General features: G+C 41.2%; 1 protein-coding gene and 1 pseudogene across 4 annotated transcripts in view; one reads left to right on the top strand and one right to left on the bottom strand.

Moving 5' to 3' along the window:
* The window catches only part of GLB1 (galactosidase beta 1), a 139881-nt gene that overhangs the window by 75696 nt on the left and 46649 nt on the right, over positions 1-17536 (bottom strand). For all 4 annotated transcript variants that reach the window (XM_055383408.2, XM_004033810.5, XM_004033811.5 and 1 more), the window contains one exon: positions 12577-12689. In XM_055383408.2, coding sequence (XP_055239383.2) covers positions 12577-12689 — 113 coding nt within the window. The remainder of the gene's footprint in view (positions 1-12576; positions 12690-17536) is intronic.
* Positions 243-1252, top strand: LOC101126489 (protein SEC13 homolog; annotated as a pseudogene).

Below are 17536 nucleotides of genomic sequence, written 5' to 3' on the forward strand. Positions count from 1 at the left end.
GGTGGATCACTTGAGGTCAAGAGTTCGAGACCAGCCTGGTCAACATGGTGAAACCCCGTCTCTACTAAAAATACAAAATTAGCTAGGTGTGGTGGCGTGCACCTGTAATCCCAGTCACTCAGGAGGCTGAAGCAGGAGAATCGCTTGAACCTGGGAGGCAGAGGTTGCAGTGAGCCAATATCGTGCCACTGCACTCCAGCCTGGGTGACAGAGCGAGACTGTCTCAAAAAAAAAAAAAAAAAAAAAAGGTGGTAAGGAATGGGGAGGCACCACCAGGAGCTGCCACGTCCCTAGAGCAGTCACGCTGCAATCATGGTGTCAGTAATTAACACTGTGGATACCTCCCATAAGGATATGATTCATGATGCCCAGATGGACTACTATGGCACCCATCTGGCAACCTGCTCATCAGAAAAATCCGTCAAAATTTTCAAAGTGCACAACAGAGGGCAGATCCTCATTGCCAACCTCAGAAGTCATGAGAGTCCTATGTGGCAAGTGGCCTGGGCTCACCCCACATATGGCAATATCCTGGCATTGTGCTCCTATGATTGGAAAGTCATTATCTGGAAAGATGAAAACGGCACCAGGGAGAAGACCCACGACCCTTCAGGATATGACTCCTCAGTGAACTCTGTATGCTAGGTCCCCCATGACTACGGCCTGATCCTGGCCTGTGGGAGCTCAGAGGGGGGCATCTTCCTGCTGACTTATACAGGAGAAGGCCAATGGGAAGTGAAGAAGATCAACAACGCTTACACCATTGGCTGCAATGCTGTCAGCTAGGCCCCTGCTGTTGTACCTGGAAGCCTCATAGACCAGGCAGAAACCCAATTACATCAAGAAGTTTCCATCAGGTGGCTGTGACAACCTCTTCAAGGATGGCCAGTGGAAGGAGAGCAGAAGCTGGAAGCACAGTGACTGGGTTTGAGATGTGGCCTGGGCCCCCTCCATCAGACTGCCCACCAGCACCATCGCCAGCTGCTCCTGGGATGGTCGTGTGTTCATTTGGACCTGTGATGATGCCTTGGGAAATACATGGTCTCCCAAATTGCTGCACAAGTTCAATGATGTCATGTAGCATGTGGGCAGGTCCATCACAGCCAACATATTGGCCATCTCTGGTGGAGACAATAAGGTGACCCTGAGGAAGCAGTTGGTTGATGGGCAATGGGTGTGTATCAGTGATGTCAACAGGGGCCAGGGCTCTGTGTCAGCTTCAGTCATAGAGGGCCAGCATAACAAGCAGTGACAAGACAGGCAGAGCCTCCCACCTGCCAGCTCCAGGACTGACTGATCATCTAATCGGCCTTAACATGATCAGAGATGGTTTGTAATCTACTGTCCAGCTGAAAGCATTCATGTTATGAGGCAGAAACTACAAATGATGTTCAAATCTATTATTTTAAAATATTTTTAGCCATTTTTATGTAACTTTGGGTTCAGGCATTATTTGGGAGGTTTTGTTTCCAAAGTCACTAAAAAAAGTCATATTGCTTATTAAAAAAATAAAAAAACAAAAGGTAAGGAATGAAGAATGGTAGAAGTTTCAAGCAGTTAATAAAACCAAATGATGTTTTTAAAAAAATGTTGTAGGCTGGGCGCAGTTGCCCATGCCTGTAATGCCAGCACTCTGGGAGGCCAAGGTGGGAGGATTGCTTGAGGTCAGGAGTTCGAGAGCAGCCCGGGCAACATAGGGAGACTCCATCGCTACAAAAAAATTAAAAATTAGACAGGTGTGGTGGCGCACACCTGTAGTTCTAACTGCTCAGGAGGCTGAGGCAGGAGGACCGCTTGAGTCCAGGGGTTTGAAGCTGCAGTGAGCTATGATTGCACCACTGCACTCCACCCTGGGCAACAGAACAAGACACTGTCTCAAAAAAAAAGGTGATATTTGTGATTAATCATTTAATCTTTTTGTTATGGACTGAACATTTGTGTCCTTCCAAAACTCATATGTTGAAATTCTAATTCTTAAGGTGATGGTATTATGTGGTAAGGACTTTGAGATGGGGTTAGTGCCTTAAATGAGATCCCAGAGAGCTCTTTAGCCCCCTTTTTGTAATTAAGGATACAATTAGAAGTCAGTGCTCTGCAATGTGGAAGAGGGCCCTCACCAGAACCTAACCATGCCGGCATTTTCACCCTCAGAACCATAAGTACCACCCAGTCTATGGTACTTTGTTATTGTAGCTCAAACTGACTAAGACACTTGGAATTTGTAATGATTTCTTGATTCATTCTAACTACACATTCCTTTTTGTTGCCTCATCCAATAGCCATTTTGAAATGCATAGCCGATTATATCATTTTCTTCTTTAAACTACTTCAAAGGCACCATTACCTATAATTCAGGCTCCTTAACTTGGTGTATTCAATAGCATTTATTTTGTTGGTGAAGTAGGAGACAGTGTCACCTGTACATTAGGATAAAGTGTAAGGGTGATGGTTTATACCATACAGTGAGAAGAAGGAATGACAAAGGGCAAAAAGAGAACTAGAGATCATGAAAGATCCAAATCAGATTGGAAGTAAGATCCCTTCCCGGCCAGTCAATACTGAAGTTTAAAATTCTTCTGCCTGGCTCTGGTTCCAGAGTGTGACAGTCAGAATGGTCCCAGCAGTGGTTCATAGAGCAGGGCCTCTTAAACAGCTGCATACAGAAGGATTGAGGGTGATGGTGTAAGATTATCCCAGCCATCGATCAGAAGAGCAAGGGAAGGTCAAGAAAAGTGTGTGGAGTTTCAGGGATAGGGGATGGCAGGAAGAAGTAGCTAGAAGTATGAGAGAATAAAAAATGTGCTGTTATGATGAGGCCAAAAGTAAAGTGATATTTTATGCAATAAAGCTTATGTAAATATGTGTTTTAAAACTTGATTTGATTTTTTCCACATTAGGAAAGTTCACTATTTCAGAAAGAAAATAATTCTAAAAATAAGCCTACCAGCAACTCCACTTCTAGGTATGTCCCTAGAGGAATGACAAGCAGAGACTTATCCATATTGATACTTGTACTCTGATGTTCAATGCAGCATTATTCAAACAGCCAAAAGATGGAAACAACTGAAATGGTCATCACCAAATGAACAAAATGAATAGGTAATTAAAATATCATATATGCATACAGTGGAATATTAAGCCATAAAAAGAAATGAAATTCTGACGTTACAACACGAACCTTGAAAACATTGTGCTAAGTGAAATAAGCCAGATACAAAAGGACCAATACTTTATGATGCCACTTATATGAAATATCTAGAATAGGCAAATTCACAGAGACAGAAAGTAGACTAGGAGCTACTAGAAGCTGAGGAGAGGGTGACTGGGGAGCTATTGCTTCATGGTTACAGAGTTTCTGTCTGGAAGGAAGAAAAAGTTTTGAAAATAGATAATGGTGATGGCTGTATAACATTGTGAATGTAACTGATGGCACTGAATTTACATTTAAATATGGTTAAAATGGCAAATTTTGTTTTATATATATTTTACCACAATTTAACTTGGTTTTTTTTTTTTTTTTTTTTTTTTTGAGACAGAGTCTTGCTCTGTCACCCAGGCTGGAGTGCAGTGGTGTGATCTCAGGTCCCTGCAACCTCTGATTCCCATATTCAAGCGATTCTCCTGCCCCAGTCTACCAAGTAGCTGGAATTACAGGTGTGCGCCACCATGCCAGCCTAATTTTTGTATTTTTAGTGGAGACGGGATTTCGCCACGTTGGCCAGGCCGGTCTCGAACTCCTGACCTTAGGTGATCTGCCTGCCTCGGCCTCCCAAAGTGCTGGGATTACAGGCATGAGCCACCACACCTGGCCTAAAAAATTAATAGTATACCAAAAAAACACTGAATGGTGTACTTTGAATGGGAGAAATGTATGTGAATTATACCTCAACAAATCTGTTTAGAAAATAAATAAACCTGAAGTGGATTGTGAAATGAAGCAATAGTCTATAAAAGAAACAAGTCCACAGGCAATATAATCAAATCAAGTAAATCAGTAGTTCTGGCTGATAAAAGACACCCAAACTAAACATGGAACAGTAACTCTTACCTAGAAAAAACTACAGTGCTCATGTCACACTCTCTGTAACAGGATACCCTTTGGGTCCGGACACCACATAAAAACTAATAGAATGGCAGAGTAATACTTCCTCCTTGATTTTCTTGGGAGCAATTGAGCAATGGAGATTACTGCAGCTACTAAAGGGAACTGTCAACAGAGGCTTTGAGCATAAGTGGGCACAAGTTTCCAGAGGAATATTTAACTCTAGTTTGAAATTTTACAATGACGTAAGTGAAGAAAAACAGTAATAAAAATAACTGCTATGTATTATTCTCTGAGAAGACATGCTAACCGTATTGCACAGATGTGGAAGGAGGGTACCTTGCCCACTGAGTACTGGAGTCAACACTCAAGTTTTGTTCTGTCTCTCTCCAAAGCTTCTCCAATCTGTGACTCTACCTCTCACACAATACTGGGCGACTTCTCAAAAAAAAAAAAAAAAGGCTCAGATTGGTGAGAGAGGTAACAAATTGCATATCTGCCATATCTTTAAAGCTTGCCTAAAGGTGATTTCATTCTATTTGGAGAAACTCTGGAGTAAGAGGGATGCTTAAAGAGAAAAATTCAAATTTATCTCTTCTGTGAGCCCCTCCAACATAGGACCATGGTAGATTTATCACTCACCTCTAGCATTTAACACAGAAACTGTAAGACTGGTGTTGAATGTTTGTATAATGATTAAGTGGATGATCGACAGATCTCAGAAAAATAATTTGTGGAAGGTTTTCCCTGTGCTCTGAAGGTTAACACCTTTGTGGATAGCAAATTCTGGAGAATCTCTTAGGGAGTAAGTAAATCTCTGAAACTAGGTGTTTGTTGACAAATCTTCCTGTGGAAAACATCTAGAACAATTGTACAAGATGTTTGAAAATATCTTTTTGAAAGCATCAGAAAGCTACCAAAGCAGAAAGGAATTAAGTGGTTACAATTCCAAAAAAATGGAAAATGCCATGATGCAAGTCTGATATTTGTTACTAGTTTTCCCATCAAGGTATTTGTCAATTCACAAGGGCCAACTGAGAGGCTAGAAGCCAAACACAACTTCTGGGAGTCTTCTAGGGCTGAGAAGATAAAAATTGGACTTCAGAGATCATAACGGAGAAAGAACCCTGGTAAATACTTCAAGCTCTCAGTTGAGACCCCTAAGAAAGTGAATCAGAAGCGGACCAACCCTCAAGAAGACAGAAGCCCACTTTCAAATTAGCTTAATCCCTGATTGCATGAAGATGATCTCTGTCTACTCTAACTGCCTGGTAGAAGTAAAAGTAAATCTCTTTTGGAAGAAAAAACATATATAACCCAAATTATCTCTTTCTTTTTTGTTTTATTGACCTCTAGATGAGAAAAAAACCCAACATATAGGAGACAACACTATCTGATCAAAAACGAATAGAAAAAAAAGCCAGGGCCGGGCGTAATGGCTCATACCTCTAAGCCCAGCACTTTGGGAGGCCGAAGTGGGCAGATCATGAGGTCAGGAGTTCGAGACCAGCCTGACCAACATGGTGAAACCCTATCTCTACTAAAAATATGAAAATTAGCCAGGTGTGGTGGTGCACACCTGTAATCCCAGCTGCTCAGGAGGCTGAGGCAGGAGAATCACTTAAACCCAGGAGGCGGAGGTTGAGGTGAGCTGAGATCGCCACTGCACTCCAGCCTGGGCAACAGAGCAAGACTCTGTCTCAAAAAAAAAAAAAAAAAAAAAGGGAAAAAAGCCATTGAAACAGATCCATAAGACATCATGGTATTGGAATAATCTGAAAAAAGCTTAAAATTATGCCAATAAACATACAACAAAACAAGATGAGGAATTTCAGCAGAGAACTGGAAACAATTTTTAAAATCTAATGGAAGCTCTAGAACTGACAAATGCAATCATTGAAATTGAGTCTATAATATGGGTTTCACTCAGACAGTTGAAAAGAGGATTGATAAACTAGAAGATAGGTCAGAATAAAATCTAAACTAAAATATGTTCGGGGGAAAGGATAGAAACAATGGAAGTGCTTAGGAGATACACAGAACACAGGAAAAAACGTCTAACACACATATCACTGGTGTTCTGAAAGGCAAGGTGGGAGAATGAAGTAAACATAACATTGGATGAGATAACAGCCAAGAATGTTCTAAAATCCACAAAAGAAATAATGCCATAGATTTAGGAAGTTCAAACACCCTCAAACAAGATGTATATAAAGAAAACTATGCATAGGCATACCATAGGAAAATTCCTAAAAATCAAAGATGAAAAGGAAATCTTAAAAGCACTAGAGAAAAAAAGACCTATACCATCAAAGGAAAACCAGTGACAGGCGATTTTTCAAAAGAAATGATGGAGGTCATACATACAAATATGGAATGGTATTTTGAAAATGCTGATTTTTAAGACTGCATAAACTGATAGAAATAAAAAATAGCCCTAGGAGTAGCTTAGACATAACATCTATCTAAGCTGTTCCTAGATCCTTTACCCTCAGAAACTGTGATATAATAAATATTTGTTATGTTGAGCTACTAGGTTTAGGGGTACTTTGTTACATGGCAATAGGTAGGGAGAAAATAAATCTCCTTTGAAAATTCATATGCACAGTCAGCCCTCTGATATATTTTGTAGCTAAAATTCACACTGCTTCTGTAGTACAAAAAAAATCCCTCAATTTAAGATTTTAATTTAAGGCATAATGTTCCCTGGTACCTGCCAGAAGCAAATGCTAATTCTCTCTGGAAGAACCCACGTTCACCCCAAATCTCAAATAATTCCTAAAGATAAAAGTTCCATGAGTGAGCCCAGGAGTTCAATACCAGCCTAGGCAACATAGTGAGACCCTGGTTCTACAAAATAATAATAATAATAATACTAAATTAGCTAGGCATGGTGGCACATGCCTGTAGTCCCAGCTCCTCAGGAGGCTGTGGCAGGAGAATCACTTGAGCCCGGGAGGTTGAGGTTGCAGTAAGCCAGGACTGCACCACTGCACTCAGCCTGGGCGACAGAGTGAAACCCTGTCTCTAAGAACAATGACAACAACAACAACAACAACAACAAAAAGTTCCAAGAAATTAAGCTCAGTCAAAATCACAACACACACACAGAAACAAGACATCATGAACAAGAGGTCACAGAAACAACAAAAGGCAGAATGAGACAAAGAAAGACTCTGCATACTGAAATGATCAAATAGAGATATATAACAGAAGTATCTCTAGTATGTTTAAAGAAATAAAAGAAGAACATGTATACATAAGGAAAAAGCAAGAGAATTTTAAAATGGCTGAGTAAAATTCGAACTGCTAACGTGAACTTATAGAATGAAAAGTATAATTTAATAATTCAATGGAAAGGTTTTAATCTTAGAATTTATAGCTGCTACAGAGAAAGCAACAATTGAAGAACATATTTCAAGACAATCAGAATGCTGCACAGAGAAAAAGAGATTACGAGCTGTGAAGGCTAGAATCAGAAGGTCTAACAAATTATCTAATAGAAACAAATATTTGAGGACATAATGGCATAAACTTTTTAGGACTAGTGAAAAAAGATACCAAGCCACAAGTTCCAAAACTACCAAGCGGGATAAACGAAAAGAAAGTCACACTTAGATTCATCACAGAGAAAATATACAGCGTCAAATATAAAGAGAAAATCTCAGAAGCTGTCCAAGAGGAAAGACAGATTATCTTCAAGAGAGTGACAGAGTACAGTAAACTGACTTCTCAGCAGCAACAATAAAAGCCCAAAGTCAGTATGCTGAGAGAAAACCATCAGTCTAGAAAAACTACAATTTGAGGCCGGGCATGGTGGCTCACACCTGTAATCCCAGCACTTCGGGAGGCTGAGGCAGATGGATCATCTGAGGTCAGAAGTTCAAGACCAGCCTGGTCAACATGGTGAAACCCCATCTCTACTAAAAATACAAAAATTAGCCAGGTGTGGTGATGCACGCCTGTAATCCCAGCTGCTTGGGAGACTGAGGCAGGAGAATCGCTTGAAGCTGGGAGGCAGAGGTTGCAGTGAGCCAAGATCTCACCACTGCACTCATTCTGGACAACAGAGTGAGACCCTGCCTTCAAAAAAAAAAAGAAAAGAAAAGAAAAGAAAAACTGCATTTTGAAAATGAGGGTGAAAAAAATTTTCAGACAAAGAAGAATTAATATAACTTGCTCACTAAATGAAATTCTAAAGAATATACTTCAGGCAGAAGAAGCAATAAAAGATAAAGAAAAGTGTGGTCCTGGGACAAAGGTACCAGACTTGTGTCTCAAGCTGTGCATTCATATATCCACTGCCTACTCTACATCTCCACTAGGACATATACTAGACAAGTCTAACTTTGCACAGCCAAAACTGAACTCCTGATCTTCCCCCCACATAAATGGTAACTCTGTCCTTCAAGTTGCCATTTAAAACATTTTAGAGTCACCCGACTCTCCTCTCTTTCATACTCCCCATCTGAAAATTATATTAGCACTAGTTTCATAATATATTCTGAAACTGCCTAGTTCCTACTACCTTCTTAAGCCACAATCACCTCTCACTGAGATGGCTGCAAAAACTTTCTAACTGGTCTTCCTACTCTACCCTTGCCGCACCTCCCAGGGTCTAATCTCAACACAGCAGCTGGAATCTGCTTTAACAGAATGCTTTAACAACAGCTCTGCTCAACTCCTCAATGGATTCCCATTACATTCAGAGTAAAAGCCAAAGTCTTATGATGGCCTGTAATGCTCCATGTGATCTGTTCCCCATCTATCTCCCTGACCTCACCTCCTACTTCTTTTTTCTTTTTTTTTCGAGTCTCGCTCTGTCGCCCAGGCTGGAGTGCAGTGGCGTGATCTCGGCTCACTGCAAGCTCCACCTCCCGGGTTCACGCCATTCTTCTGCCTCAGCCACCGGAGTAGCTGGGACTACAGGCACCCGCCACTATGCCCGGCTAATTTTTTGTATTTTTAGTAGAGACGGGGTTTCACCGTGTTAGCCAGGATGGTCTCGATCTCCTGACCTCGTGATCCGCCCACCTCGGCCTCCCAAAGTGCTTGGATTACAGGCGTGAGCCACCGCGCACAGCCTCTCCTACTTCTTACCCCTTCATTTACTGGGCTCCAGCCACACTGGCCTCCTTGCTAGTCTTTAAAAATGCCATATACCTTCCCAAGTTCTCACTGGCTGCATTCTGCCTGGAATGCTCTTGTCCAGGCGGAGATATGCCACATGGCTCTCTCACCACCTTAAAATTTTTGTTTGAGCTCCACCTTTTCAGGAAAGCCTACATCCACCAAGCAGCTAAAACTGCAACCTGGCGCATGCAGAGTACTTGATGAATGTTTGTTAAATCATTTGCCAATAAATGAACTATGTGGGTCAAGTGAAATACTATCTGAAGCCATTATAGTAATGCCCCATGGGTTTTATTTTTTAAGGAGAGAACTAAAATACATGAAAACTAAACCCAGAGAATTAAAATACATGACAATAATAACATACAAATCAAGAGGGCTGTAATTGGAGTTACAGTAAGTTAAAGAGGGATGCAATATGGAGAAAGTAAAGATATTGATTAATTTTAAACTATTACAAGACAGCCAGACACAGGAGTGTATATTGTAGGAACTTGCTGCCTAAAAACGAGCAAAATGAATCTCTGGTGATAGAGGTGAGGACAGCTGTGAGCTCGGGAATGGGTATGTGTGTCAATGACTAGAGAGGGACATTAGAGGGGCTTCCGGGGAGCTATGTGTTGGTCACAGGGCTGCGCTCCCCTTGTCTAAATTCACTGAGCTGTGTACTACGAGTTGTTCTTTTCTGGGGGTATAGATGTCACACTTAAATGGTAATCACTAAAAAAATTAGAATGCAGTGAATAACTTCCAAAGTAGAAGAGGGGGGAAAGAAATAAGAGGAAAAAAACAAAACAAAACAAAAAACCTCAATCTAAAAGAAAGCAATAAAGGGAAAGAAAAAGCCAAAAAGGTAAATGAATAGAAATTATAAAATAAGATAATTGAAATTAATCTATGTATATCAAGAAGTACAATGAATGAGAATGTATAAATATATCAGTTAAAAGACAAGAAATTTCAAACTAGATATTTTAAAAATTCGATTATATCCTATTTATAAGGGACACATGTAAAGAGAACAAAGGATATAAAAAGGATGAAATTAAAGCATTGGGAAAGATACTTCAGAAAAATACCAAGCAAAAGTATGCAGGTAAACGGTGTTAATGAATAACAGACCAAAAAAAGAAAAAAAAAAAAAAAAAAAGACTTCCAGGCAAAAAGCCTTATTAGAAATAGAGGGTTATATAATCCCTTTACTATTAAGTACTGAAGGATGTAATTCTCAATTTGCCCACCTAATAACATAACCTCAGAGCTGGCAGAGCTACAAGGGGAAATACATGAGGACAACTCTCACTAAATAGTAGACTGAACTGACAAAAAATTAGGAAGCAGATCAAAGATATCAATGGCACCATTAATAAACTTAATCTGATGAACATGTATGTAGAATATAGTCAACAACTGTAAAATATACTTTCTTTTTATGCGCACATTGACCATTAATACTGGTGTATGTCAGGCTCTAAGACTAGGCTCAGCAGCTTTCAAGGGATTGGTATCACAGACTATATTCTCTAACCAGAATGCAAAAAGACTAGAAATTAAAAAAACAGGAAAGTACTTATTTCCAGTAATTTAAAAAACACATATCAATGGTGAAGAGAAATCAAAATAGATACGTTTAGAAGCAAACAGTAAGAAATAGATTGCACATCAAAACTTATGAGATAAAGCCACAGCAGTACTTGAAGGAAATTTATAACCTTAAATATTTATATTAGAAAAGAAGAAAGGCTGCATTAAAAAGCTAAGCTTCAAATAAAGGAAGGAAATAAAGATAGGAACAGAAAGCTTCAAAACAGAACAAACATACAAGGGAGAGCTTGGGAGACATTACTATAAATTCTGTGGAGATTAAACCCATAATAAACGAATAACATAAGCAACATTTTAACAATACATTTGAAAATTTAGATGAAATGGACAAATTATAAGTGTGGTAAGTCTAGATTGTATTTTTTATATTTAAAAAATTTGTAATATTCATTTTAACACATGCTTAAAATTAAAACGACATCATACTTAAAACAAAAAAAACCATACCATTTATAGGCAGAAAACCTTTGTTTTTTTAACTTCAAAACTCAGGTGACTGAGCACAAAAACTGTGGGTTTTTTCTTTTAACCCACAGCAGAGACAGGAAACCCCACCTAGGTGCATTAGGTGCCTCAAAAGGGTACAACGCTAGCAGGACTAAGCAGTTCAGATGCAGTCCAGAAACAGCAATCACTTGCTCCAAATAGAAAAATGAAGCTTCACTGACAGCTGACATCTGCACCACGCTTCACAGTACCTGAAGATTTTTTTTCCTATGTACGTCAGCTATTTAAGTAGACACACATTTTCTTACATTTAAGATAAATAAAGTTAACGGCTACCACTTATTAGACATATATGTGTCAGGAACTGTCCTGGATGGCTTACATACGTTCTTTTCAAGCTTTACAGCACAACCAGATGCTGTAATTCCAGTTTTACAAATTAACAATCAGTAGACTGACTTGCTCATAGACTCACTCTTTTTTTTTTTTAGGTAAATAAATAATTATTGTTCATTTATTTGACTATGAAAGAAGAAAACAAACATTTATTGAGTGCCATTTATTTTTAAACTGTACAAGTCTGTGAGGCAAGTACGGCTACCTCTACTTTTATATAAAGGGAATTTACACAATTGGCTTAAGGTTGAAGAAATAGTGTCCAGGTTCAAAATCTGGTGTTCCTCATTCTGAAATCACATAGTCTGTATATTGGGCCACACATAAAAAGGAAAATAGTTTATCTTCTTCTCTCTTGCAAATAAGGACAGAGTTATTTTCTAGTGAGAAATAATTCTTATACACTTTGGTTACTGGAAACTTACTTTTTTCAGATGATGCATTAAATAAAGAAACCAGAGCTTAGCTTTACCTCTTTTGATATTGAAGCACATTAGCTGTGTCTCAAGGATAGGGGCTCCCATATATCCATGCCGCCTTAATCAGGGCTATAGTCTCAAGAGGATCTGTGCATTCTCTCCCATCACCCTACCTCTCACCTGAACTTTTGGAAAGATAATCTGGCCTGGAAGGAGAAGAAAATGGAGACGGAAATTTCCCCAGGTGAATTCTCACTATATAAGAAGTGAATTTGTAAGTAGCGTTTAACACTGTATTATATATTGCAGTTTTTAAATAAATGTCTTATATCTCCTACTCTCCTATAAGCATCTGCTCATAGACTCACTCTTAACCACGTGGGTACAAGATGCAAACCCAAGTCTAGCTGATGCCTCCCTTCATCCATCCTTTCAAACAGGAGGGCTCCAGGCAGGAAGTTGTCCACAGAGCCAGTGAGTTCAAAAGAGGCTCTGTCCAAGATCAGCCCACCACAGCTCATACAAAGCACCCACCTTCTGGATGATGTTTCGCAGGGCAAAATACTTCTCAGTGAGGTCCCCAGCCTCACTCAGTGGGGCATCATAGTCGTAGCTGGTGGGCTGTGCTGCATAGGGTGAGTTGGCCCCTAGAAGACAAAAATGTGCCACTAGTTATTACTGATGGCGCAGCTCTGGGACAAGTTCTTTGGGATCCATGAGCTCAGCACTGTAGAGAGAGAAAACTAGAAGACACATTAAAACCAATTGTTGGGAGACACAGACGTGACCCTCAGGATGCAACCGTGACCCTCAGGATGCAACGTTTAGAGGAAGGAATTTCTTTCTACAGGTAGCACTTACCAGGCACCTTAGAGTTTACCAAGGACTCTTTCCATCCACTCTCTACAGAAGCTCACAGCTGTGATTCTAGCAGGTATCACCCCCACTGGACAAGCAAGGAATCTGAAGCTCCCCACAAAAATCTGCTAACACCTCACAAGCAGTAATGGCAGGGCTTATGATATGACCCCCATCTCTGACTGTTAATCCTGTCAACTCTGAACTTTTTCATGTCCTCAAGCTGTGGCTGAGAAAAGCTCAGTGGTGAAGACACAGATGACTAGGCCATGGATCAGCAGAAAACCCAGGGCTTATTAAACCAAACACAGCGGGAGATGACGGCAGACCCACATCAGCCACAGAGGTTCAAACATAATCCGAGGGCCTTTGTTGCATCTACAAAGACTGTCAATGGGGCTGTGGTTCTCCTCTTGGATCCCTTTAGAACCAGGGCACTCACTCATTCTCCCAGCGGCTAGGGCTGTTGTCTGCTGACATTTCTCAGATGTGTCCATCTCTGGGTGCTGGCCTGTGCTGAGCTGCCTCACCCAAGGTTACAACCCTCAGGGATAGCCCACATCCAACAACTGACCAATGTGCCTGGAACAGCCAACCCAGCTGCAGAGCTCCCTCTAAGACTGGTTGAGGCCACTTGTGAAGCTGCATCATAGCCCCACTTCTCCCTCTCTATCCTACAGGCATTGCTCCAGAGAGCACAATCAATAAGCTTTCTACCAGGTAATCTCAGAGTCTGTTTCCCTGGGAACTTGACCTACAACAAAGACCAATGGATAATGCCAATACTGAGTATACAAAAGGACTAGAAAAACAAATGCCCCTGCAGTTACTGTGCAAGGGGCGGGGTCTAGACCAGAGGATCCCGACCTTGTCAGGGATGATGTTCACAGGTATGAGGTTGTCTGCAACATTGGGTGGTACTTCAAAAACTTACCCATGCTTAAGTGTCACATGGAGAGCTTGTTAAAACAGATTCTTAAGCCCCATCCCAGAGATTCTAATTCAGCAGGTCTGGAGTGGGGCCTGAAACTGCATTTCTAACAGGCGTCCAGGTGACGCTGATGCTGCCATCCATAGACCAGCAAGGCTTTATGCCTTCCTCCTCTACTTCAGAGAGCATATTGCAATGCAAGTGTGTGAGAATGAAGTTATTTTAGGAATAGTCTTTTGTCCAACCTAATTTGTACATCAATGAGGCACAAAACATGATAGTTTACCTAGGATTAGTAATAAATTCCTTGGACGCAGCTCACCAATGATGGAGCCACCTTGGGTGACCTACTGGTTGTTGAGGTGACAGATGAGCAAGGCTGAGGATCAGATCAAGCAGGTCAGCTCCAAAGACTTTTTCATTAGTTCTCTGCACAGAATCTAAACTTTGAAAGATCTGGACCACTCAACCAACTGAATTGATCTAGTCATACCATTTCCCCCATTTCTTATTAATCAGAGACAACTCACAGCCAACAGGTCTGCCTGCCTTAAGGGATTCATAGGTTAAAACACATCCCTTCCTGTGAGACACAAAGAAAAAAAAAAACCCCACATCCGTTGCTGCAAGGAACTCACCTTCTTTGTGGCCCTCGTCTGCTTCTAATGTGGTAGTCACCCATGCTGTGCTGTGTTTCTTATTTGTTATGTCTCTCTCCACGCTACGCTGCTTGCACCTCAGGGGCAGAGACTGTGCCTCACTTGCCCTTGAGTCCTTAGCCAGAGCCCAGCATGGAGGGGGTTGCCAGGTTGAGTTGGGAAAGTGTGACCTCTAGAAGCACACTTTACAGGCCGAGGGAGCCCAGGCTGGGAAGCTGTCCAGTGGGTTTAAGGATGGATTGGAAGACTAAGTATTTGCTCTAGTTCTACTGGCAGAATCTTACTTTGGGTGTTTTTAGACCACCAAAGGGCAGCATCGCAGAGAAATGGTGCAGATTCAAGCCTCCTCTGGCCACTTAAGAGGGTGTGAGGTGGGAAGGTGAAAGAAATGGTGAGACTTTGCATTCATCAACATTCCACATTGTGTGAGAAGTACAGGAGCGCCTGGACCCTGTAGGCAGCCATCACACAGCTGTGGACACACACAGGTATGGAGGAAGGAGACACACACCTGCACAGGCAGGTGCATGTTCCTGTGGGTGGGATGGGCGGTGAACTCCCCACTCCTGATGCCTTTCTCTCCCTGCTCTCCTCTAGGAAGCTGGCCTGAAGAACAGCTGCTAAGTACAGACTGGCCTTCTCTCACTTCCTCAAAGAGACAGGGCAAAAAGCAGCTTCAGGGAGGCTTGGCAGAACACAGTGGGGTGGGTGTGGGGGCTGGCTCAGGGGCTCCAGGGTGCAAAGGGTGATCCAAAGGGCAGTGACTCTGGCTCACCACCACCTGAGTTCCAGTCCGAGCTCCACCCCTTGCCAGCTGAACAGAAAACGTGTGGACTTTTTTTTGTATTCAGCTATTCTTATCTGTAAAGTGGTGTTGATAATCTCTAATTAAGATGAGGCTAATATGCAGGCTAAATAAGGCAACAGAGGAAGAAAGGGGAATTCTATGGATTATGGCAGAAGGAGGGGCAGGAGAGAGGATTAAGGACAACATTTATGTTCTGACAGTTTCTATAATGTCCAATTTTTTTTTAAGATGAATGTGTTATTTTAAGTATAACAGTAAGATTTTTTAAAATTGTGTCATGAACCATAAAGTTCCAAAAACGATGCCTTTTTTCCTGGATTGGATGATTGGTCTCGATCCCATCAATGGCAGCTAGGGGGAATCCCCATCTACTAAGTGAAAAAGGCACCCACCAGGTCTCAACTTTTTCTTATAAGACAAACACACAGGGATTATCTAAAATATCAATGACCAACCTTGGCACACCATTATCTTTTCTTTTTTTTAAATTTAATTTAAGTTCTGGGATGTATGTGCAGGACGTGTAGGTTTGTTACATAGGTAAATGTGTGCCACGGTGGTTTGCCACACCTATCAACTGGTCACTTAGGTATTTATTTTATTTTATTTTTGAGACAAAGTCTTGTCCTGTCACCCAGGCTGGAGTGCAATGGCGCGATCTCAGCTCACTGCAACCTCCACCACCCGGGTTCAAGTGATTCTCCTGCCTCAGTCTCCCGAGTAGCTGGGATTACAGGTGAGCGCCACCACAACCAGCTAATTTTTTGTATCTTTAGTAGAGACAAGGTTTCACCATATTGGCCAGGCTGGTCTCAAACTCCTGACCTCGTGATCCACGCACCTCAGCCTCCCAAAGTGCCGGGATTACAGGCGTGAGCCACCGCACCCAGCCTGGTCACCTAGGTATTAAGCCCTGCATGCATTAGCTATTCATCCTGATGCTCTCCCTCCCCTCACCCACCCAGACACGCCCCAGGCACACTATTATCTTATATGCAGTGACATTTGAGTTTTGCAATATCTTCATTTCTTGCCTCTACTAATAGTATTAAAATTGATAATGCTTGTAAGCGATGTCTTCTCCTAGCCCATCTCAGCCTGCAAAAAAGATAGCAGTTCAAAGGAGAAACTTCATTAAGAGCTGACAGTATCCAATTTCAGATCCTGAGAGATTTAGGCCCAAACTAAGCCTTCAAAACTCAACAGCTGGGCATCCTCCATGATTCAGAGAGAAAAATGCAAATAAAGACACAGGTAGGGAATGAAGCTTAGCGAAAAGCCAGTACAGCATCATTTGTCTTTGCAAAAAAACAACAAAAATCAAAGACATTACAGAAAAATTTTGTCGTAATTTTTCCTACACAAAAAAATACAGAAATGTAAAGTGGTGTGGCCTTTTTGGGAAACACTATGGCAGTTCCTGAAACTCTAAACATAGAGTTACCATATGACACAGCCGTTCCACTTCTTGGTATACACCCAAAGGAACTGAAACAGGAATTCAAACAAATCCTTGTACATCAATGTTCAAAGCAACACTATAACCAAAATGTGGAAATAACCCAAATGTCCATCAACCAATGAATGGATAAATAAAATACTGTACATCCACACAAGGGAATACTATTCAGCAATAAAAAGGAATGAAGCACTAGTACGTGCAACAACGTGGACGAGCATTGAACACATTGGGCTATATGAAAGAAGTCATACAGGTGTATATATGTGGTTCATTTATACGAAATGTTCAGAATTGGCAAACCCACAGGGACAGAAAGTATATTATTTCCAGGGGCTGAGAGGAGGGACAGTGTGGAATGAATGCTAATGGGTATGGAGTTTCTTTTTGGGGTGATAAAATGTTTCTCAAATTAGATAATGGTAACGGTTACACAACTTTGTGAATACAGTAAATACCACTGCATCATATACTTAAAAATTGTAAATTTTATAGTTTGTGAATTATACCTCAACAAAACAAAACGTTAAAAGAAAGAGACCACAGTAGAATATTTGAACAAATAAGCTACAGTTATAGACTGTGACTGAAGCCTGCCCAACTAGCCTGGTTTAAAACAGTAAGGCTTCTAAATGCTCACATTTATTTCCCTTAAAAATTATTTTGTCCAGGCGCAGTGGCTCACGCCTGTAATCCCAGAACTTTGGGAGGCCAAGGCAGGTGGATCACGAGGTCAGGAGATCGAGACCACCCTGGCTAACATGGTGAAACCCCGTCTC

Source organism: Gorilla gorilla, chromosome 2, assembly GCF_029281585.2.
Source record: "Gorilla gorilla gorilla isolate KB3781 chromosome 2, NHGRI_mGorGor1-v2.1_pri, whole genome shotgun sequence".
Taxonomy (NCBI): domain Eukaryota; kingdom Metazoa; phylum Chordata; class Mammalia; order Primates; family Hominidae; genus Gorilla; species Gorilla gorilla.